Source organism: Poecilia formosa, unplaced genomic scaffold (assembly GCF_000485575.1).
Source record: "Poecilia formosa unplaced genomic scaffold, Poecilia_formosa-5.1.2 Scaffold66, whole genome shotgun sequence".
NCBI classification, from domain to species: Eukaryota; Metazoa; Chordata; class Actinopteri; order Cyprinodontiformes; family Poeciliidae; genus Poecilia; species Poecilia formosa.
In genome coordinates, this window is record NW_006800005.1 from 306,203 (window position 1) to 330,227 (window position 24,025).

Genomic DNA, 24,025 nt, shown 5'->3' on the forward strand with positions numbered 1-24,025 from the left:
GACACTGACGTTCATTCTTTTACCAATACTGCCTGATCCAAACGGACTTTGTGATTGATTTGTAGAAGTTGTTGCTCCATGCCTGATTCTCCTCTAATAAACCAGCCTGCACCCTTTCCCAGATGCAGCAGAAGAGTCCAGCTGCCGTCTCCTGAACTCATTCCACATGAGCGCCGACTCTCCGACTGAAGGTTGCCTGACCTACTCTGCCTCAGCTTTGGGGAGGCTAAATATTTCTCTCAGCCCGCTGCGATGTTTCACCCTCTGGCTGCCAGATAAAACGCTGGATGGCCCTGGCGGAAGGTGTATGATTAAAGATGGATGTGTGGAGGAAAAGGAGGGTTCAGCAGCCGGTTGGAGCCGGCGTTTACCTTTGCAATGGGTGGTTGGGGGGGAGCATGACAGAACAGGCTTCAAAGTGCATCTCGCTTTCCTGCCCCTGCTGTTTAATTTGCACAGTGTTTCCCGGTATGTCTCGCTCTCTGGAGACGACGGAGCGTTTCCAGAGCTCTTAAGAGTCGTGGAGGAGCATGAAGATCCCATGCTGGGGCCGGAGAGAAAGCCGTTAACCCGGGGAACCTTACACGACACTAAAACACCCAATTAACATTTGCAGCTGGCTGTTGTTCAGCCCCATGAGCGGCTTCTGCTTTTAAATGCTGAATCAGAGCGTAAGCGACAGGCTTCGACGCGCTGCTTTCTGCACAATGGAGCAGGAGATTGGCGCTAAATTTATCACTTTATATCACATTCCAATCACAAACGTAACGGATTTTATGTGACGGACCAACACAAAGACGTAGCGATCAAACGAAAAAACAAAAGTTTGCAGGGGGATTTGTATTCACCCCCTCCTTTACTCTGATACCCCTAAATAAAATTCAGTGCTACTAAAAAGCAAACAGTATGACAGAGTATTGGGGCCATATGAAAAGAATAAAAAAAAAGTCATAATATAACTTTATTTTCATAATAGTACAACTTTATTCTTATGCGACTTTATTCTCGTATTTATTTTTTATATTTTAACATGGACCTAACACTACATCACACAAACTATGTTTGTAATTTAATCTGTTTAGGGTCTTAGAGGTTTGCTGGAGAACATGCATCGTTAGATGACGTCCACAGCTCAGGAGGGACAATCTAGTAACTTCTCAAATTTTACTTTTATGGAAGAATACCCACCTCCCCCCCCAAAAGATACAAAAAATAACAATAAGAAGCTCTATAGTTGAAGCAGCGGACGCTGGAAACAGGTGGAAGAAGGAGTTCAAACCAACAAAGACGTTTTTGAACTACATGAAGAACACAAATGCAGCGGCATGGCGCTGTGAGGATCCTTCTCTTCAGAAGCTGGTCAGGAGATAAATGGAGCTAAACACGAGACGATCCCGAGGAAAACCTGCGACAAGGCTGCAGAAGACTTGAGGTCTGGGTGGAAGTTCACCTCTCGGGAACAAGGTTCACGTAAAATTTCATCCACATTTAAACCCCATCAATCTGTGCTGGGACTTGAAAACCGACGCTTCGGTTACAGAGACGCACCTTTGTGAAATTGTCACAAAGTGTGGTTCCAACAGTGTTCGACACGCAAGGACTGAATACAAAAGCACGCCACACTTTTCAGATTTTTGTTGGTGAAAACCCATTCCTTTCACCAAACTACGACTGAAAGTCTCATCAAATCGCAACAAAACCCCCACTGAAGTTTGTGGTAAGATGTGAAAGTTCAAGGAATTATTAATACTTTTTGCCAGACAGTATTTGCTCCCCCCCCCCCACTCCAAACATCAGAGAATATTACATATAAGAGTTTCCAACAGCTGCAGGCAGATGTTCACATCTGCTTCCAGATTTCGGGTGTAAAGGATTGCGTCTCGCTTTCGTGTTTAGATCAATATTAGAACAAATTGATTCTCTATAAGCTTTGCAGACGGTACCGATTCAGCGCGGCTTTAACAAGATGCCCAACGTGGGCGATAGATTTTTTTTTTTCCCCTAGAGAATATTGGAGGAGGTTCAGCCGAGGAGAATGAAGAAAGAAGGAGCAGAGGAGAGAAAATAACTGAAGTGTATTCTGGAACTTAAAAGAAAGAAAGAAAAAAAAATCTAGATGTGGAAGTTACCTGACACCGGGCTTTCAGGGACCCACTTGGAACCGGGGTGCAGAGCGTGAAACGCGGCGCGCACCTCCTGGCAGTTTGGTGCCTGTCCGCCGGGAAGCGGGAACAGCTGGAGAAGGAGGGCGCACAGGAGGAGCGCTCCGTGGACCGATGCGGCCACCATGGCAGGGAGGCCGGCGGAACCGGAGCGAAACCGGACGTAACGTGGAAAAAGAAAAAAAAAAACAAGCTGAGGTGAACTTCAGCTCGTTAAAAAGTTACAAACGGAACAACCCGGGTTGGCGCTGATGAAGAGAAGCTGCAGCTCCCGCTGACTGCTTGGATCAGCATCCTTATGTTTCCCTCCTCACTCAGCCTCCTTTTTTTTTTCTTTTTGGCGCTGAAAGCTGCTCCACTGAACCTCCTTCTCCAAACCACACCGAGGACAGCAACTTAACAGGCGTCCCTCTTACCACCCAAAAAAACCCCAAAAATCACAGCTGTGTGCGCAAACGGACCAGCCCACGGTATGTGTGCGCGCTCCCGCAACGCGCGCGCCGCCACCTGAAGCAGCTCCCCTCTAGTGTAATAGTAGCTGGTGATGATGTGGGCTGATACACCGACCGGCCGCGCGTGGGTGGGTGCGTGAGTGGGCACACGAGGAGGGAATTACTGCTGCCGTCTACTTGGATGAATGGCAGCGAAGGTAAAAGAGAAGCTGAACTTTTATGGTTTACCCATCAGTCAGTGCGGCGGGCTTGGAGCGTCGCGTTACATACAGCTGCGTTCAAAATGTTTAAAAGGGGAGTGAAATGCAAAGTTTAAGATGGTAAAGCAACAATCTTCTGTTTCAAATCAAAATCAGAAGGAAAAATTATTGTTTTTATAGCACAATCACATAATATGTTACCTTCAATTATTAAAAAAAGTATACAAAATATGACTTAAAGGAAATTTGACTATGTAATTTAACTCCTTGAAATTGGGCCTCCGTCTCTTTAAGAAGCTCCTGCTCTTTGTGAAACTCCGCCTTCAGAAAGTCGTCACAACATGACTCCTCTGTTAACCCTTTAACATTTTTACCAGCGTTGTTCAGAGACGTAGCTTCTATAATGAGCTCAGCTGTTGCACAGTTCCACCAGGTGTTTGCTAATTGCTGCTGGCTAGTCTGAAGGAGCTGAGTTACAAGAGAAGGGTGCTTTGTGAGGTGGAAGCTCAGAAACTGCAGCTTAGAGGAGGAGATGCGTCTCAAAGGCGGAGCTAGGTCTACCCAGGTGTTTGCTGTGCCAAAACATCTGAGTTGCCATGGGAGATTAAATGATTCCTCAAACATGCATGAAATAATGAGGGAAAAATATAAGATGAAATAAAGCTAAAAAAAAAAGTCACTTTTACATAATACTGCCCCTTTAAATGCATTTCCTCTAAAGTGACAGGAAGTGAGGACACAGGGATGTCAGAGTATAAACATAAGATTTTTCACCTTCCTGTGAAGCATTAACCAAATATAACAGCTGTTTCTGTGAACACATCTGTGCTGGAGTCAACCAACCTGCCGGTGTTCCAGTCCAGGGTAAATTAACTACACTCAATAAATCATCTTCATTTCTCTGTATTGCCTCAGTTTGGAGTCACTGAATCATCCACTTAAAAAGCTTCTTTTTTTATCTCCAGCATAACACAACATAACATCTTCAAGGTTTTCTTTTTTTTCTTCAGCCATGTTCACGTGTTCAATAGATTAGCATTCGGATGAGGCTCATTTGTTTGCACCATTCAAATGACAGACATGGAAAAAAACTGAAATTCTTGGTACTCTTTTTAAGGTATCAAATGTCAATCGGCTAATTTTCTGTATGGCCAGGCCAGTAAAAATTTAAGGTAGACACAGCTAAATTTGATTTTATAAAATCTTATTTATTGGGTTTTATGTTTACGTCTTAATTGAAGAAGATGAGTCAGTACGGCCTTCTCTGACCTTATCAGGAGGGGGCCCATGGCCCCTCTGCCCCTCCCTTGGGGCCACCACTGTCTCAACACACAAAAACGTAAAACATTGTAGGATTAGCTGCTATGTGGTTTTATTATGCAAACAGATTAACAGAATAATCTGGAACCAACAAATTAAAAGTTACATCAACCAGCCTAATTTTTATCATTCTTATAATGATAATATATTATAGCCTTATAATATAAAGTTCTAAGTATGATGGTTCAAAATTATGTTTGTATATTACCTTTAACGTCACAATGCAAAGAAAAATTTTATTTTTATTTTTTTTTTAGATAAACTGCTACTATACACACATTACTGTAGATCCAGAACAAATGAACTATTCTGCTGTTGTAGTTACCATTACAGTTGAAATGGCGCCATCTAGTGTTCGGTCTGCCACACAGCATCTCATCTGCTCAGAAAAAAAAAAAAAATCTAATCAGTTCAAATTCCCGCTTTCCACTCAGAGTTCTGTAACTTAATACATCTGCTTCGCCACATCTAATGGCTTCCACCATGTTAGGCACTAGAACTGTGATGTCCTCCATCAAAAAGCAGCAGCTTGTTCAGACATGCTGAAATACCTCCAACAACAACAACAAAAAACAACATGACAGGGGCTCCTCTCTGGTGCCTGCAGTGACAGACATTTCTCGTCTTTTCAAGTGTTCTTCAAAGCCCGGAACAGGCAGAGAACAAGAGCAACACCTCTGTGCGCCTGAGCCGCAGAGAGCTTTGCATGGATTTGCACAGCAAACACGGAGAGAAGCTGACGGCAAACCAACAAAACTCGCCGTAAACTCAGCTCACTTCCAGCCTTTCATGGCAGCGCAGAGAGGAGGAAAGAGAGGAGGGCGGGCGGGGAGGCGACCAGCAGTGCTGTAAGTGCTCAGACTGCAGTAGTGCTGGGTTTACTACCTGCACTGAGAGCACTTTTCAACTGCAGAGTCAACAGGAAGGCCAGTTTAAACAATCCGAGGAGGTCTGTGCAAAAAAACAAAAACAAAAAAACATACTGCTGGAACTATGACAACAGCTAATAATACTGCTTTTAAAAAATGTTGACATGAAAAGTGGAACATCAGTTTGTGTTCAGCTCCGTTTCTCTTTACTGTTAATGTTAAAAAAACAACAACTTTTTTTACAACTGCTGTGTTAATGTTAATAAGAAACGCAATTGAAATTATCTGTGAATAAGTTTGTTTGTACGATATCGCTAAACAACATGCCACGCCATCATCACCCTCCTGCCACTTCCTGTCGTCTTCTTCGTCTATTCCGCCAGCAGTAACATCCGGCGGTTAATGGCATGAAGTGCTTCTGTTGCAGTTTGGCAAAATACGCAAATGTTAATACAGCTGAAAACCCACTTCATCTCATGACAAAAACTTCAGTGGAAAACTTTTTTTTTTTTTTTGAAAATTGGTGCGTTTCCTTTTAGCAAATTTATTTTCATAATTCCAATTAGCGCAACTATATGATCAATGGAAATCCAGCTATTGATGCTGGTCAGAGATGTTAAAAAATACTTTAACTCACTGACTCGGAGAGGCTGAGTACAAACGCATGCCACACTTTTCAGATTTTACTTTGTAAGACATTCCCAAAACCCGTCCTCCTTCCACTTAACATATTCCTACTTCATTAGGAAATCACATAAAAACTAAAACACAATACACTGAAGCTGGATAATGGCTCCTGACAAAACATGGAGAAGGCTTATTAATCTTTTCAGAAGGGACTGAAACAGAAAGAAGAAAAAAAGCATCATCACAGAAGCAAGACATTGGAGATCTGCAGCAGATTTCATCGCATAAAGATCCAGGAAATGAACAAACCCTCCAGCCAGAAGGAGCAACTAGGGCAGTAGATTCTGAAATAACTCACTAACTACACTAGATGCACCTTAACTAGAGGGCTGCGACACAGGAAGAGAGAGGTTGAAAACCAAACCAGGAACTCCTGAAACACAACAAAGGCAAATGTCAGTGACAAACGATTAGAAATATACAATTTGATGCCGTACACAAGGTCCGAGCAACACTGAGGCATCCATCAGACATGAAATCATGTGTAATGTAAAAATCGGACTTCTAGAACTAGCCTGGAGAGTGTTAAGCCGGAATGAGACGCCCTTTGTTTGGGCCCGGGGGGAACCAGTTCTCTGATACGCAGCTTTTAGTATTGGACTCTAGTAAAAGGTTCTATTTTACTGCTTTGAATCAACTTAAGATCTAAAATACCTAAACCGGGTCAAGTCTGGACTGGATCATTTGTACAGAGGACAGAATATTTACAATCAAGTTTAGTTCTAAACAAGTAAAATTTCACTTTGATTAAAAATCCTCCAGGTTGTGATGATGCCTGATGTCTTTACTCCAGCTGTTCACGCACAAAAACCAGGGATTTCAACGTCATTGTTTTTGGCAGACGGACCTAAAACAAAACAAAAAAAAAACATCTAAATCATTTCAGCTGAAATTGTGTTTAGTATTGATCCACATGATTCTCTTTTAATAATCTACAAAAGGCTTTTCATTACATTCATATTAAACAACAGCTTGTCCAGAATGGCATAAATCTATAGGGGTGTCCTCCACGGCTCTATTTTGGGACGACTTCGATTTCTTATTACCGTTAATAACTGTTGGGCTACTCATTACTTTTAAGTAATAAATAACCAATCAACATAAGTGATGGATTACTTAGTACTTGGGTTTATAAGTAACCCATTAAAGCTCTAGGTTGTGATAAATAATTAAAGGTGTAGAAGTGCTACATTTTGTTTAAATGTATTCATTCTCCTTGAATTTTCCCATATTTTGTCACATTATTTAACAGACCAACACAGGAAAGTGCATATTTCTGAGGTGAAAATAAAATTATAATTTTTAAAAATGTTTTACAAACTAAAATCTGAAAAGTGTGGCATACATTTGTACAGAAGGACCTTTTGACTGAATCACAGCCTTCTCGCCGACCCGTTTGCCGTGTTCCTTCATGATGCCGTTTGATGGATAATGTCCTCTGAGGCCTTCCCACAACACTTTGATGTACACCAGGGGTCGGCAACCTTTACGTTTCAAAGAGACATTCTTACCCTCTGTCCAGCTAAAAGAAACTTGTTTGGAGCTGCAAATGTTAAACAAAAAAAAAAAAAGATAGTTTTTGATAAATACCGGTATCTCGAATAGGAAATGTAATTTGTAAAGAACCACAATTTCATTTCTAACTTTATATATGTACATAAATAGCAGGGGATTGTAGAAAGAGTATGGATACATTTTCTTCAATTCAATGTTGACATATGTGGAAAACATCAACATCAAGCTAGCAAAAAAAGAGAAATGGCTTTGAAAAATATCACTTGTACTTGTAGCATGTTTCTGTAATGTCTCTAATCGTTGCATGCAAAAATAAACTGAACTGCTACAGTGTTCACTTGTTGTTAGATCTATGTTTAATGACTGTTCGTTATCATGTTTCCAAAGCTATTAAAAGCCATTGTGATGGGTCCAAAGACCCAGTGGCTCCACAGGTTGGAGACCCCTGATTAATACAAACACTGTGTTACACACAAGTCTACTCTCTTTAGTAACGATGAGACTGAAAGTGATTAGTAGAGCTGGGTAGTCAGAGAAAAGGGAGCTTGGATACATGCAGAACAATCATCTTCACCTGCTCTCTCTCCACAATTATGCACTAATTTAATATGAAGTCATAAAAACAATTTGAGGTTTGCTGTTGTGACATAAGACGTGAACTGGTTGTAACATACTTTTTCAAGCTACACTCACTTCAGCCTGTTTTCCACAAGGTGGGGAGATTACTAATAACTTGGGAACAGTGGAGAAAATGCTTCAACTTTTCACGGTAAGGTCAGCAGTATGTTCATTGTTGCTTTCCCCCCCCCAGGTTGTTCGGCTGGTTGGACCCAGCGGAGTTTCAAAGGGAAATTTCCACAAACTTCTCCAGTTATCCGCATCACGAAGGCCACGAACCAGGGCGGGGTTTAAAATCAATGGGCTTCATTCAAAAAGAAAACAATATCAACTCAAAATACGTTAATCTAACTCTGGACAGCGGGCCTGTGTTTTTATCGTCTCTGCTGAGCTACGTTTTTCGACAATTGGCGTCGTTTAAGGTTTTTTTTGCACAGCTCAATAAGCCCAGTTTTAAAAGTGGCGCCAGCACGAGGCCTCCATGAAGCTACAACGAGCATGCGCACCGCCAGCCTCAATTAAAAAAAAAATGGAGGCTAATTTATACAACCTCTACCAGCTGCTTAAACCGCGTGAACGTAAATATTAAACCGTTTTCTCTTAGTTCTGGTGCGAACGTCAAAACTCAGAAAATATTACACAAATAAAAGAGCGAAATGCGTCCAACTTATCAGTCAAACATAGCACGAGAGCATTTAGCTACATGTTTTAGTCTTAAAACGCGACAAAGTGGGTTGTAAGCGCATTAAAGTAACCAGACTGATTGGGAGACAGCTTACCTCGATCCTGGCTGGTTTGAATGGAGCCATGTTGTTATCCATCAGTCTTCCTCCGTACCTTTGCCAGAAACAAAAAGTTTTGTCATGCATAAAATTGCGAGAGCATCTTTCTCTAGTTGTTCCTCTCTTTGTGGGGGTGGGGACAGGAGTGCTCTGTCGGGATGTCCCCCCCATAAATCCTTCCCACGCCAAGGTGGCCTGTCTAAACGTGGCTTCAGACGCAAGAAGAGGTCCTCTGTGTGAAATCCACCGTTTTACACCGGAGATGCGAAAATGGGATTTCTTTGATCCAATTTCCTCCGCCGTCTAATGCCGAGCTGGTCAAGGAAGCCCATGAGGCTTGTGACCTGTAACCCCTTTTGAAACCCTGCCCCCACGTCCCACACCCACCCGGCCCCACTCAAGAGCACAGTAGTGTCACAGAGCAGAGCCAGGAGAGCTGATAGATGTAGATCCTCTTGGCAAAGCGTGGTGACACTCCCCTTCTCTATGGGAAAGCGCTGCAGCTTTGCAGGCCTTCTTCTCCTATTCAACTTTAACCTACTTTCCCATGCTGCAGCTATTTTCCTGATTAGACTGTGATTGGTGAACTTTAAGGGTTATAGATGCCTTTTGTCTCACTCTGCCCTGATTTGAAGGAGCCTGAAGGCAGAAAGATTCCTTATGGTCTCATTCAGGGGAGAAGAAAGAAAGAAAAAAAAACAGGTTGCAGTTTTGCAAAATAGTTATAAGCAGTTTCGTTCAAATTCAAGCCTCTCTGGGAAAAGAAACTGGATGCACATCAACCATCAAGAATAGGTTAAAGTCCAGGGCCCATATATGTTTCTCATGTCCAAAATTGAGTACTTTACCAGACTCAAATTTCCAGATGAATCATTCCAATTGTAGCCCATTTTTCAAAAGTAAATATAAAAGATCTCTGCCCTAAACATGCAAAATGCAATAGCCAGTCTGGATGGATGGAAGACGTTTAGAGACGGAATAACAAATATTGTTTCTGGAAAACACTTTAATCAAGTCCTTTCCAGAATGTGTAGGAATCCTCAAATGTTAGGTTATGTTTTGGGCTTAACCTAAAGACACTGGGGACGTTAGAGAGAAAGGAAGATCATCAGAAACACCCAGAAGACTTCCTCTGGATCTCTGCCACAGATGATTGTAGTTAAGCTTCCTTCCATGATGCCTTTGAAGTCTTTTTCTGCAGGAGAAAACCTGAGACTCTTTGAACCGTGTGCATGAGTTCTGGTGATAAGCCAGCCTGTCCCACTACAGTATGGGGAGGAGAAAAGGAAAAAGTTGTTGGCGGACAATGCGGCGCTGGTTCTAATGTTAAACATGGTGGGAGAACTGTTCTTTTGGAGCTGTCCCAGCTAGCCCAGACATGTGGAAGCTTTAAAAACAAACAAAAAAAAAAAATCATGGGAACATTTCGAGTGGAATTGGTTCTGACTAAAACATTTTTATTCATTAAGAAAATCTGTTTCTTCCAAATATAGGAAGATGGGTTATTGTCAAAAAGGACTTTCATATTTAAAACAGGAGCTTTAGCTATGAATAAATGTACAGAAAAGCTAAGGAAATGTTCAGGGTTCGTTAAACCCGGATATCTTGTTCTGGATTGTTTTGCGTCCTCAGTGCCCTCTTGGAGCGATTTTGATGAAAAGGTTCATCACTGTCCCATGTTTTCTCCATTTGTGGATAACAGCTTTAGTTCCCTGGAGCTTCATGATGCTCTCCAGATAGAAAGAATAATTTCTAGATTCGCCAGTTTCCAAACAAGCCTGGCTGTGACACTTTGAACTCCAAATTTAAACAGATACATTTTCTGAAAATCACTTTTTCAGCCCACTGTAAAGACATTAAACTGTAATTAAACCCAGATGAAGGGCAGCAAAGAAATCATTGTGAAGTTTATTGGGTTATGATGCCGATACTTAATCTGAAAAAGAGATGCAGTATTAATCAAAACCTTAATTTTGAGGTACGAAGCTAGTCTCTTCAGTGGTTATACCTTTTTAATTATATTTGTGGTTTCTTTTTGGTACATGGTCAAAGAAATGACTGAACATCCTTCTCAAGTACTGATTCTAGGTTTTCGTCCCGTCGGTTGTGAACATAAGCATAGAAAAATCCACACAACACAAGTCGCCAAAACACTTTATTTTCATAAATGCGTTCACACTTCAATTATCCTTTGTAATGTTATGTACACTTAATTTGCTCCCACGGTAAATAAAATATCCAGTGTGGAAAAAGTAAGGGGTGAAAAAGAAAAGGTAGCAAAATAATGAAAAACTAATAAGCATGAGAAAAAGGAAACAAAAAAAATAATCAAGGAATATATAATATTGATCTTTAATAATTAAATTTGATGTATACATGGAATTACCAGAGATGTACAGGACTGTGCAAAAGTCTTGAGCCATGTGTTGGAATTGGGTTTCAAAGACTTGCATCCTTTAAAGTGGGTCCAAGGATAGGCTCTCCAGGCTTTCGAAGGTTCTTACAACTTTTCAGTCATTTTTCAGTCTTTTGTTTTTGTCTGACCATTTTTAGAAAAAGATCCTTCACTTTTCCTAACCCATTAATCACCTCTGAACTCTTCAACATAAAAAAAAAATAAAACATATTAAGTTCAGGCCAATCTGTCAGATAATTTATTTGATTTTCAGGTACTTGTTTTCCAATATCGATCGAAGTGGGGCGCTCCTGACACAGAAGAGGAACTCGACACTTACAGGTGTATTCCTGAAGAAATAACAAGGGGGCTTACCAGTAAGAGCTCAGTTAGTCAAGGCATAGATTAACTTTAACCACATTAGAATAACACAAACTCTGATTTTGCCTCATCTGTTGCACTTCCATTCCTGTTTTTGCATGCTTCAGTTCATCAGCAAAATATAGAGACTTTTACACAGTCCTGTGTTACCTCCCTAACAGAGGTAGGGCTCCAGAAACTTGAAATGCTGCGCTTGTACAACTTTAAGCAAGGTGCCCAGCTGTTGCCTACAGCTCCCCCTGGTGGGAATAGCTGTGAACAACACACCCTTTTCTTCTTCAAAGTGCATGTCATGCCTGGACTTAAATTTAAAAAAAAAAACAAAAAAAAAAAAAAAAACTTAAGGATTTCATATTTACATAATCGGCAGATAAAACAAAAATGTGTTTAAAATATAAGTTAAATCGAAGTCTTCTTTACTTTTGTTAGAAGCCAGTTTTAGTACTCTAAACACAGCAAGATGTTTAAACTCCTGGGATGTAAATTTAACCTCACTAAACATTTTGGCTTTTTTTCTTCCCCTATGCATGTTAACAGAATTGTGCTTCACGTTGGGGAGTTACAAATTATTCTTTAAAAGAGATTTCTGCATTACTTTCAGAAAATTACAAAACGACATCTCCTGTCATTGTGACTTTGGCTTGTAAGCATGATGAGAGGTCTAGAGTTTTGCGCAAGCTTTACCATCAGTTACACGTCTTTTAAATAAGGCACCATCCATCACACGGTGGCACAATGCAATTCATTATGAATTAACATGAGCTACACCAACCACAGAAATGTCAAACACTTTATTTTCCACTGAGAAATTAAAGCGGCACAAAAGTGCTCACGTAGATGTATTGTCTGTTTAAAATGTTCTAGTAAAGTGGTAGAGGACCATTTTCAAATGATGATTTCTTGACTTTCAGATTTTTAACGGCAAGGAGAAAAGGTCTAAGATGAATCGCTCTAGCAGGATATTTAATGCACATCAGCAGCAAAACCAGCACCGGTCCCCCAACGCCGCCCAAAGGCTGAGTCAGGCTACGTTCTTCAAACTGTCCTCCAGCAAACTGTCCTTCTAATTTTACTATGTCATGACATCTGACCTACCGCAGTATTATTATAACATCAGACATATTAAAAGTCTATTTAAATTATTCACTATAAGAAGAAATGCACTGAGACAGTAATTGGTGGCCCAAATTGGTTTGATTTTAGGCTGCACCAGTTTTGTGAAGTCTGTGATCAGTGAACACATCACATATGAGTTCGCTGGATATTGTTACCGAATCAAAAGGATTTAAACACGCCATCAGTAGACGGGAGAAAAGCGGTTCCAGAAAGAACGGTATTTTTTTAGAGACGCGTGTCAGCTGCGACACCAGGGAGTTGTATAAACAAGGGAATAACAGGAAGGTTCTGTTTAATCTAACTCTATTAGTCATGGAACGGGCTGGAAATGGAATGCAAGTCTTTGGGAATATTAGAGTTGAGGTAAAGTTTTACTGACCGCAGGAATACACACAGAGACCGCTGTTAGCAACGCTAACTGTGGTAATCCAAAGAGTTTCAAACTTCACTTGTAATCATTTTGTCTTTGGTTTGAAATGACATTAAAGTCCTGCTCAACTGCAGAGCTGTGCAACACCAACATCTCACTCCCTCACACAGTGTGACGTCACCTCTGGTTCGAAAATAAATAATTAACGAATGATCACAGAAAGGCTGCTTAAGGCAATAAATAAATCAATGGCTTAACAATACACCAGATAACAGCAAATATGCATTTTCTTCTGAAGTATAAAGTTGGACACTGATGTAATTAATTTTGAAATAATATTCCAGAAAAGAAATGGCTTCATGAAATAGGTGAGTGGAAACTGGCCACCAGACTCTAATTGATACATCTCTAAACATATTTAGATAAACAAAAAGTAAAAAACCAAACTGTTTGTCCAGTTGGGGCTGCATCCATAAGTGCACCCATTACCATGCAAACAGCTGTTACTAGTTATTAAGCTTTATTAATTTAGTACTATGAGTATTCTGCATGTGGAAATGACACAGAGCGCTTTCTGTGAGATCAATTGTCTGGCTGAGAACCCTGCAGCGTTATCTGATTCTTTGTTTCTATTTCAGTCATGCAAGTGTTGCCAGACGTAACCTCAGAAAAATAATAAAATGAAAAAAAAAAAATTCCGCAACAGATTTGATCGATTCCTGGTCGCTTTTGACTTGTGCTCCCTGCACAGACAAATACAGCACTGCTGGATTCACGTCCGACTGCTGCCAGATGCACAAACGCAAACAAAGTCCCTGGCTGCCGACCCTGCCAACAAAGAGAGACACATGCCACTCTGCCACGGCCGCGTTTCAGAAAGATCATTTAACTCCCACACAGAAAATGTACAATAATGCAAATAATAAAGCAAACTGGATCACTTAGAGGAAGCAGTTACATTAGAAAAATAATATATTTTACCTCTCAGCATTTCAATCTTTATAATATAGACAAGTTAAGGAGATCCGCTTTATGAGAACAACTCTAGAGCCCGTGGAAATGTTGGGAAGTTTTTAGCAACAATCTACGTGAAGGAGTAACAGTTTGAGATCCAACATTGCACAAGCAGAGTAAAGGCATTCCACTGTCACTAAATAATAAGCACTGTGGTTTAAATAATAGTTCTTGGCCCACACGGGTGACGCATGGAATCACCTCCGTATTCACGCTAAACCAGAAAAATGAGAAATCCAATCATCTTTTCCTATGTTTTTCTATTTGAAATTATATTCTTAAAAAGGTTTGTGTTTTTTCACCTTCGACTCACTCAGCCCTCCGGCAGCTCCGGACACCACCCCTACAACGCTACCGCCGGAGAGGAACGCGTCGGAGAGGCTCTAAGACTCCTCGGACGCGGTCGGTCTCTTCAGATCTCGGATCTGCTTGATCAGGTAGTTCTTCTCGTCGCAGAACTGCTCGTCTTCGGACCGGTCCGTCTGGAAGTGGCTCAGGAACTCCACCAGCTTGGCCTGGTTCTTCAGCAGGATGTCGAGTACTGGCTGAGTCTTGTTTGGGTTTGCAACAAAAACCTTAAGAAAAAAAAAAACAAAACAAAAAAAACCCAATACATTTTACATACAGTTTCTATGTGAACCAAAGGGGTAATATTTATTTGCATAAAAACGGGGAATGATTTTATCCCAACTGGACAATAGGGTGGTAGGAGAATCTTCACCTGACAATAATGTGAATTATCAAGTACAGTTCAGCATTTCTACACAATAATTTGACAATAAGAAAACACAACATATTGAATTGCTCTTTCAAAGTTTGTAATATTGCAATCGCAAAGATGGTGTGTTCTGCAAACTGCATGATGGTAAAAGTGGAGATGTGTCAGAAAAATGCTGGTTAATCGCAATCAATATTTTCCACTTGAAGCTGCAGTTTGCAACTTCTATAAAAAATGTTTTTTTTAATACATTTATTAAAACTGTCACCATGGTGTGACAGTTTGTTATGAGACAGATGATCTGTGAGCAGGTCGATCTCCTCCACCTCTTCCCTGAGCTACGATGGTCTTCTGCAGAAATGCATCACTACCAACCAAAAGCAACCAATCAGAGCCAGGAGGCGGGTCTTAGTGCTGTCAATCAACCTCGTGTTCTTGTTGTACTAAGAGACAAATTTTTTTCACAATTATCCATCTCATGCCATACTGTAACGACATAGTGACAGTTTCAACAATTATGTATAAAAAAATTGTTTTATTAAAGTTACACGCTGAAGCTTCATGTACCATAATTATTAAATATTTTCCTGATATTAACCTCTTCTTGATACAAAAAAATGCAATGTATATTTTATTTAAAAGCACTGACAAAAATTCTAAGAGGGAAAAAGGCGAGAATGTTAAATGTTTTCAGGCCGTTTCTATGGTAATAATTTAGTAATTTCAGCCAAAAATGCAATGTCATTCTTCTCTCAACCATCTGAGTCTCAGAACGCAATGAAGATGTCTGAGTGCGACTCAGACTTTTGCCTGATAGAAAACTCCCATGAGAAAAAAAAAAAATATATATATATATGCCACTCATAGAAGATTAAAAAGTCCTGTCATGACAAAATTTAAGACCTAGGATTAATGTACTTAAGACCAGCTTACATTGTTTTTCAAAAGAACTTAAGACATTTTAAGGTCTTAACTCCATCTACATGAATTTAAGACTTTTTAAAGAGGTGGACAGCCTGGTTCAGATGCCAGAGAAATCACCTGAGTTTTCTCTAGCTGTATTAAGCATAGATTCATTCTTGCCATTTTACTTTGAAATATAAACATTTAGATTGTGTTTTTAGATCATTTTTGTGTCCATACAGTGAAACTGTGGCATTTTCAACCTCATCATGTCGTGAGAATCTCGGGACATATTTGACATGCACACCTTAAAGACGTGGAATGCTTCGAACTGGATGTTGCGGCTGTTGTCTCGCAGGAGGTTCATCATCAGCTTCAAGTTCTCTGCTCGACTGATGTAATTCGTCATGACAGTGAAGTTGTGTCTATCCAGCAGGAGTTCCCCGAGGAGCTGGACAAGCAGTGAATAAATCCAGTAAAGCAAATGCTCAAATAACGCTCAAATCAAATCAAAGTGCGACTCAAACAGAATATGTATGTGAACCTTTAAAGACTGCCGCTTGGTGACGTAGTTGTCAGAATGCAGCAGTTTTTCGTACTCTGTGAACACCTGGTGGAAAGTTTAAAAGGTGGTTGAGCACAAAATAGGCAACGTTTGACTAACGGAAAAGTTCAGACTAGAAAAAAAACAGTCACCCTGTCATAGTTGTTCTCCAGAAAATCCGCACACATCATCTTGTGTCTTGTGAGAAGATCCTAACAAGGACAAAAGACAAAAAATTGTAATGGAGGACCAATTAGTCAGAAATGATCAGGCGTAGTTCGGCAGTTAAAAATAGAAACGGCGTACCTTGAAAGAGGCGAAGGCGTCCGAGGCGATGTCGAAGGTGGAGAGCTCCACGTAATGGAAGAAGCAGAAGAAATCCTCGGAGAAGAGCACCGTCCTGGCCAGCGGCTCGTGACGCAGACACTCTCTCAACATCATGCCGCAGTTCAGAGCCACTTCTGGGCTCTCGTATCTGCACAGGTTAACACATGTCAGCGTAGCTGCGAGCGCAGTCACACACAAAACTCAGAACCCGAGCAATTAGACGAGACCGCGGCTCTTCTTTCACAGCAAGGTTGCTCATTTGGAGCCTACCGGGTTGCTGGCCAAAAACTAAAACTAAAAAACAAAACACAGACAAACCACGTAGAGAGGAGAGAACATGAGTGGCGAAATAATTTACCGCATCGGCATTAAATGTCAACGTTTCAAGTCTGCCCTCCCAACAATTACGCTAAAAGGTCTTCTTCGTCAACATGACATTTTAAGAGTTCAGGTTCAAAAACGTGCAAAAAAATAATGATAACAATCCATCACTCAGCTGCCTGGGATGGTGTTTGATCTGCTGAAAGTTGCCTGAGACGAACCAGGTCAGAGCAGCTAAGACTGAATTTGGTTCTCTACAGCAGGCAGCATGGTGGGGCTTTTTTTTTTTTTCCTTTCTCAAGAGCTGTAAAACCAGCGCACTTCTATCTCTCCATCAGCATATGAAACCACATAGGTGAGCGCAGCGAGTTCCTGCTTGTTCTTCTGGGAGCTGTCGAAACGCATACGGTGCGCGGAAGTGCAACCTACCACATGTGTAAGGAGATGAGAAAAAAATACAAAATCCAAACACACGAAAGGAAACAGTTTGGTTTTTCGTTTGATTATTTATTTGTTTTTTTTTAACCTTAATGCATGGATGTTTAAGCACAAACCGTCACATAAGAGCATCAAGGACTCACCCTTTCAGAAGCATGAAGAGGATTTCTGGGTGTGTGGAGATGTATTCGACGGTGGGTGTGCGGCTGCCAATCTGACGTCTCACAATATTGCTGAACAAATGGACCACATCCTTCTTGCCCTGCAATAAAATGACTCAGCTCAACATGCGGCGTTCGGATATGAACAAGAGCGTAGACGCTGATCATTTCAGGTCTCTGCAAAGCTAACTTTAGAGAGGAAATAAGTCAGCGGCCCCTCCAGCCCCCCACCCTCCCCTACCTCGAAATCAATCTTCTGCAGGTTTGCGATGAGTGCGATGAGAAGGTTGGTGTTGTATAATTCTTGCGCCAGCTGGGCCACTGCTTCGGTTTGAGGCTCCTTGTCCCCTGTCCCACTCAGCACCTCCTTCAGGGAAGCAAGGTTTTTGGACACTTCTTCCGCAACCTTGAAACAAGGAGGATAATTGGGTCATGTAATGCAAATTAATGTAAAAAAAAATAAATAAATAAACAGTATAAACAAGCTAGATCAAAACGACAAGAATGTCTCAAACCTTTTCACACTTTTTGCTGTCTGCAGCATCCAACTTCTCCATGTGTGCAACATTCTCCTTCAAACTCCTGACTATTTCAGCTGGGTTCTTCTGGGACTTCCCGAAAGGAAAAGGCATGACTGAAGACAGGTAATCCAATCCTAAAAAATAAATCACTGCAGGAATAAAACATTTTTAATAATTAGGGACGAACGACATAGCGGCAATGACACGAGTAAAACCGGGGTAATATTAATAACCGATGTTCATCCTGTTGTCGTTTTCGTATGCGTTTCGGCAGGTGGATGAGGTTGGCCATATCGGTTTGGTCATGTGACGTTGATGCAGCGCAGGACTGTGTTGTGTTTGACTGAACGAGGTTGGTGACGTAGCTTTTTTTTTATTATTTCAAAGTTGAAACAGTAGGGAAGTACACATTGAATATTGACAACTACAGATGTTCATATTGTTTAAATGACACAAGGTTTCTGCAGTTTTCTTCAACATAAATTTAAGACCTTTTTAAGACCATTACGAATGGTATTTAAGAGCTATACCTCCAAGGAAATGTGCGAACTCAGTCCAGCCAACTGCTGATAAATTTGCACTTTCCCATGATAGATTCCAAAAAGCTAGCTAGGTAGCAAGGCGATGTTAGCAGCGAGTCACAGAACGCAATGAGGATGTCTGCGTGTGACTCGAAGTTTTGCCTGACAGAAAAGTCGAGCAAGAAAAAAAAATAAAACAGAAAATAAAAAAATTAAATAGTCCTGTCAAGAGAACATTTAAGACCTGTAATTAATGTATTTAAGATCAACTAATTTTCTCATGAATTTAAGTCAATTTAAGGCCTTGACTGTTTTCGGATACATGAATTTAAGACTTTTTAAGGGTTCACAAACATCATGTGACGCACACCATGACACACATGTTTCTACGTCTATGGCTGTAGTCTCTCAGCTGCAGCACAACTGAAGTTACAAGCTCAATACCTCATGACCTCTGGAGGCGCTCATACTTTAGTTACATGCAAACACATGGAAACCTGAAATAACCAAGCCACAATGTAAAATAGGGAGACACAAATTTCCTACATGATCAAATCAATTCAAAGAAACAAAAACAAATGACACTTTGACAGATTAGTGCCATGGGGAATGGCTTAAAGAGAAGCATTACAATTTTTAGAACTGCCATAATGAGATGGTACAAACATAAAAACTGAGGTACAAAACAACTAAAAATAAACGAGTTGGAACCCCAGGTAGGTAATCAAGAATTAGCCAATTATTGCTATTAATCATGAAGATAAGAAGGAAAATGCCAGAATCTAACACATAATTTTATATGTCTTCATTTTGAAGACTTTGTGTTGGATATATCCTTTGCTGTGTTCACAGGTTTGTGCCTGTTTAAACTTATGAAATATGACAGATTATAGCTTCTGTTTTTAACAAAAGTAACTCTACTAGTAGAAATTTAATGCAGTTACAGTAGTCTACAAAAGATTACAGGATTTTTTTTTAACGTTATCGGAGCAGGAACAAAAGGATTGCCGGGCTGGAAGGAAAATAAAAATTGTTAGAACACACCGTCCCTTGGAACAAAGACCAATTTCAAAGGCAGTGGCAACAAAGGGAAACAGTGGCCACCCCTACAAATTTGCTGGCAAGCCCTTTATGCATAAACATGTTTAATGTATATCAAAATTATGAATGCAAGACAGGAGAGAATCAGGTTAAACTAGTTGAAGAGGTTAATATATTTGCGCATTTCTATTTATTTATACTTGAGTACAGTTTTGTTTCTATGAACTTTGCATATCGACCTCTATATACTACAACAGCATCATAAAATGTTAATCCTGCCATGTCTTTTGGGTTTATTGAGCCACCCTAGTGTTATTAATTGCTGCCCTTTTGAAAACTTTCAAAAAGGACCTTTGTGCATAGCCAGAAATTGTAAAAATTATAACTGTTTAAAATAGCAAAGCAGTAAAATTACCCACATCAAACAACTACAACAGGTCACATGGTCAAATAGGAAATCCTAAATAACTATGAGGTGCAAAAAATAATAAATAAAAAGAAGTAACATGGCGCTAAAATGCAATTGAATAAAGTGTGTGTGAGAGAGAAGGGGGGCTTGTGGGCACCTTGTTGCCCCTGGGGCCAGTTGTTTCATAATCCGTCCGTGGCTAAAGTTAGCTCTGAAAAATATCACAACACTGGTAAACTTGTATAACTTTAAACTTTTTAAAGATAGTTTACTACTTATGTCCCAAATATTACATACGTTAATGTTTTGTGTACAATGACAATATAGTAATATGCCAGGCGAGTGAAAAACGCTAACTTTCAAAGCAACGTCAAGGAGAATGTTACGGCTAAAATGACGTTAAAATGTCAACGTTACATTCGGTCCATTAGGAAAGTACTGCTAGCTTCTGACCTAGTTAGCAGCACCGAAGACCGGCCGAACTAACGACAAAAACACGTTTAAAAGTTATAAAGAAACCTCACAGAAAAACAATAAATATAAATTTAAAGCCATCAAAACTCACCAAATGCGGTGTCGCCCTCAAACCGAAAGACACTCGACTGCTAGAGGTTAGTTAGCGAGATAGCAAGTTGCCTCCACTTTCTTTACTGTGTATCGCTACTCTAAACTGCAGGGAACGTTATCTGATAGACCCGTAGCTGAGTGACATTCGCTAACTGACAGTCATAGCGCTGATTTTGTCATCTAAAGCTGCCTTCTGAACTTGAAAGGGGCCGAGTTGAACAACGGGGAGAGCTGCTGGGCTAGCCTGTCTGACAACTTCATTTCCCTGTTCTTTTTCTAGCGAAACAGCCGTCCTCTCTCATCCCGGGGACACTGGGCGGGTATGTTGCGCTCTGCTTGTTCTGTAGAAAGTGACGATCACCAGCGTCAGCCAATCAGCGTGTCCGCAGCACAACTCAATGAGACGCCCTCTTTACTGCGGGGTGCGCCTGTTTTACGGCTCACGCTTTTTTTTTCGTGGAGCAGGGAAGCGCAAAGTCATCAATGGAAGCCCGTCTGACGGGCTGCCCTGCGAAGACAATTAAGCGCATCTGATTTGTGTAAAAAAAGAAAAGAAAAGAAAAGAAAAGAAAAGAAAAACCCTACAAGACCTGGGGCTATTTCATACCATTAAACTAAAGGTTTAAAATAAAGATAAAGAAGCTATTAAAGAAACTAGAAAATGTTGGCGTCAAAAATTAACCATATTAATTTGTTTAAGGCATTTTCCAAAGATAATTAATAAAAATCAATCAAGCAAAAATATATACAATTAAAATAATCTATTTCTTAAACATTAGGCAAGTCACTAGATAAACTTGAAAAATAAAATCTAAAAATTAAAATGAGTCAAGCAACAAGTAAATACATAAATTTTTATTAATTGAAACTAAGACATTAATTACAACTATTTACTAATTTATTACACATGGCAGACAAACACACAATTTAAAGGATTTATTTATTTGCTGCATGTTGTTACATGCCTTCATTTATAGACTGTGCAAGAAACTTCCTGATAAATAATCAAAAACAAACAGAAAAATATTTAACTTTTAAAAAACTTTTTACACACCCAAAAATTAAAAAAAAACAAAACAACAGAGGTTTTTTTGTTTGTTTGTTTTTTGTTTTTAATACTGTACCTGAAAATATTGGTTCTTATTCTTTGGCTCTTTGGTGACATCTCGTCACATCAATATCTCACGTGGTGTGCAACTTTGCAAACAGTCTTGTAGCTGCATGAATTATTGTTACAATTTATTATTTAGCAGAGAGCTTGACTGACTAAATAAAGCTCCTGTGTCCTAATCCAATCATGAATTGCAAAAAACGTACACACTTTAATCTGCACATAATTGCAAATAAAACCTATAGACGAAATTAAAATTGCTGTCAAAACTAGATTGAACCAAACAATTCCAGTAATTCAAAGCAAATGTGTTACACAAGGACTCTCACAACCTCTAGTATACGTACAGTTTACATAAAATACCTATTAATAACTCATATTTTAATGTTGATGATTTCACTGGCAGAATCAATGACATATAATCTGATATTATGTTTGATGGATGCACTGCATCTACTGTATATTGGAACACGCTAACACATAGATGCAATCTGCGTTATCTTAGATAACTGAGAAGGAATGAACACAAGAATCATATGAGAATCCTCCATATGGAAGAAAACATGTCAAGATACCTACATATACCCAGACTTAGTTAAGCATGCGTGAACAGATTGTCATTTTTAATGCAAAAAAACACACAAAAAAAACAATAAATTAATAAATAATGAAGCATTTTGAAAAATAAATAAACCTAAACTTAGAAATCCTTTACTTCTCAGGAAAAAAAAAACAAACAATAACTGCATATGCAGCAGAAAGAGAGTGCTTGTCGACTAACAAGCTGCTGCTACTGCTTGACTGACAGGAAACGAGTCCTGAGCAGATGTCCTGTCAGCTTAAACAATGGGAAGGATTTGAAAATTCCTCGGAGAAGGAGCCACGACACGTTGGCTGCCGCAAGTGCTTCTGGGGTTCAATGAGCAAACGTGCCGGGGAAGTTAGACGAGGGACATTTACTCACAGACTGAGAAAGAGGAGCGGGAGACACAGAAACAGACCTTTAAAAAAATTATCTGTTGGAGAACACAAAAAATGAATTTCTTCAATTTCTTTCCAGCGAACTCTAAGCATAAAAAGAAGAAGAAAAAGGTTTCAGTGACTGAAGAAATGCTTTAAAATTAGTCAACACTAGAAAATGCAAGAGGCTGGTTTGGGTCTTAAGATTAAAGCAATTTACATTCATTATAATTTATTTATATATTTTATATCAGACACCCTAACTGTAAGCTTCAGAAGAAAGGAAAGGTTTATACCTAAAAGTAAACTGCATCTAGGACAAAAACATATGTTGGTACGAGAGCAGCCTGATAACTTAAAGATCGGCCTACATTTCTGTCTTCAGAGGCCGAATTTACTAAAAAACGTGAAAGAGTGAAGAAAACAAGCTGATTTACTGACAACATGCAGATGAAAGCAAAGAACCACGACATATGGTTTTTATGCTGAATTAAACCCTGAAGTCTCAAAGACTTTGCTCATTAAGTCTGAAGAATGTTTACGATAGACATTTCTGTGGATGATAACCAATGAGGTCAAAGCATTAAAACTATTCCTCCCGGATACGGTCTGATGGCATGGCCCAGGAAAAATGATAGGTGTGATTTTGATTGAACGACGACGCAGAGAGAAATGAAGTTGCTGTCCTGCCAGGTTCACATGTCAACTGCTAAACAAGAAAAAAAACGAAATCTTTGCGAGGATAATTGTTTTGAGATAGTAAAGTCCATGATTTAAAGAATTTACTGAAGCTCAAGATCAGGCATAGCGTGCATTGCAGTTGGGTCCAGCTGGTGGACAAAAGTTAACAAAAATCTGGGTTTCAACACATTTTCATTTTGAAATGTTACTTTTCCGTAGCCAACTTTCTAGATCTTTGTTGAAATATTACAGCATTTTGACCTTTCGTGTGAAAAATATTCTGTGAACGGCTTGAATAATAGTTTTATCTCTAGGTTCACCAAGTCACAATGTCACAATTTCTCTGCTTATTTTGAATCTCAATTTATTAAGACCACCTAGAAGTTTGAAAAATAGCAGTATACCAAGATACTTGTAACAAATCACTCACAGGAACCGTTTGAGGAGCACGGATGGATCCAGGTCAAGCTGAATGTAAAGATGTCTGAGTCCACAAAGTTGTGAAAGAAACCGATTCACTTTTGGGACATGTGTGAAATCAGTCAGTAAGTGGAAAAACACTTACTGACTGATGTGTAAAACATAAGGTGTGATGAGACAAATCAAAGATAAAGCGTGTGATTTAATATAAACAGATCATTAATATAAAAATACAAATTTTTGTCCTTTAGAAAATTAAAGATGAGAAAATAGTTTGATAAATCAAAACATTTTTCCATTCTTATCCAGACCTGAAAAGTACAGAAAACCAGAGCCAGAGCCACCTCTGGTTGATCTGCTTGTGTTGTGTCGTTTTTGCTGTTTTCCGTTTATGACTTAAAAAGCAGAACGAATAGTAATTGTTTACCACAACTAAATTACGACCTTTTAACACAGCTCCACTTTTTTTTGAAAGGATTGCAAAATACTCGACTTTTATTC

General features: G+C 39.7%; 2 protein-coding genes across 4 annotated transcripts in view; both read right to left on the minus strand.

The window, feature by feature from the left end:
• The window catches only part of gpc3 (glypican 3), a 199,814-nt gene extending 196,820 nt beyond the window's left edge, over positions 1–2,994 (minus strand). The window contains exon 1 of the mRNA XM_007554826.2: positions 2,130–2,994. Within this exon, the coding sequence (XP_007554888.1) occupies positions 2,130–2,289 (160 nt within the window). The 5' untranslated portion in view covers positions 2,290–2,994. The remainder of the gene's footprint in view (positions 1–2,129) is intronic.
• Positions 2,995–10,747: 7,753 nt separating this feature from the next.
• cab39l1 (calcium binding protein 39, like 1) lies at positions 10,748–20,729 on the minus strand. Of its 3 annotated transcripts, XM_007554723.2 has the most exons (10): positions 20,351–20,729; positions 17,809–17,963; positions 17,535–17,699; positions 17,276–17,394; positions 16,353–16,521; positions 16,199–16,258; positions 16,047–16,112; positions 15,810–15,953; positions 14,233–14,456; positions 10,748–14,200 (listed from the first exon to the last, which is right to left on the minus strand). In XM_007554723.2, exons 2-9 carry the CDS (start codon positions 17,923–17,925, stop codon positions 14,265–14,267), a joined length of 1,032 nt encoding a protein of 343 aa, XP_007554785.1. In that variant the 5' UTR covers positions 17,926–17,963; positions 20,351–20,729; the 3' UTR covers positions 10,748–14,200; positions 14,233–14,264. The 3 variants fall into 3 exon arrangements, with proteins under 3 accessions (XP_007554785.1, XP_007554786.1, XP_007554784.1); XM_007554724.2 differs by having other exon boundaries at positions 10,748–14,456; positions 17,809–17,948; XM_007554722.2 differs by having other exon boundaries at positions 10,748–14,456.
• Positions 20,730–24,025: the final 3,296 nt, after the last annotated feature.

What these genes read in the sequence shown, in the direction of transcription:
- cab39l1 (XM_007554724.2), bottom strand. Translation starts at nt 17,925, where the DNA reads ATGCCTTTTCCTTTCGGGAAGTCCCAGAAGAACCCAGCTGAAATAGTC. An exon ending in ACAGCAAAAAGTGTGAAAAG is followed by an intron (nt 17,700 to 17,808) that starts GTTTGAGACATT and finishes CCTTGTTTCAAG; the next exon opens with GTTGCGGAAGAAGTGTCCAA. An exon ending in CTCTTCATGCTTCTGAAAGG is followed by an intron (nt 16,522 to 17,275) that starts GTGAGTCCTTGA and finishes TAACCTGTGCAG; the next exon opens with ATACGAGAGCCCAGAAGTGG.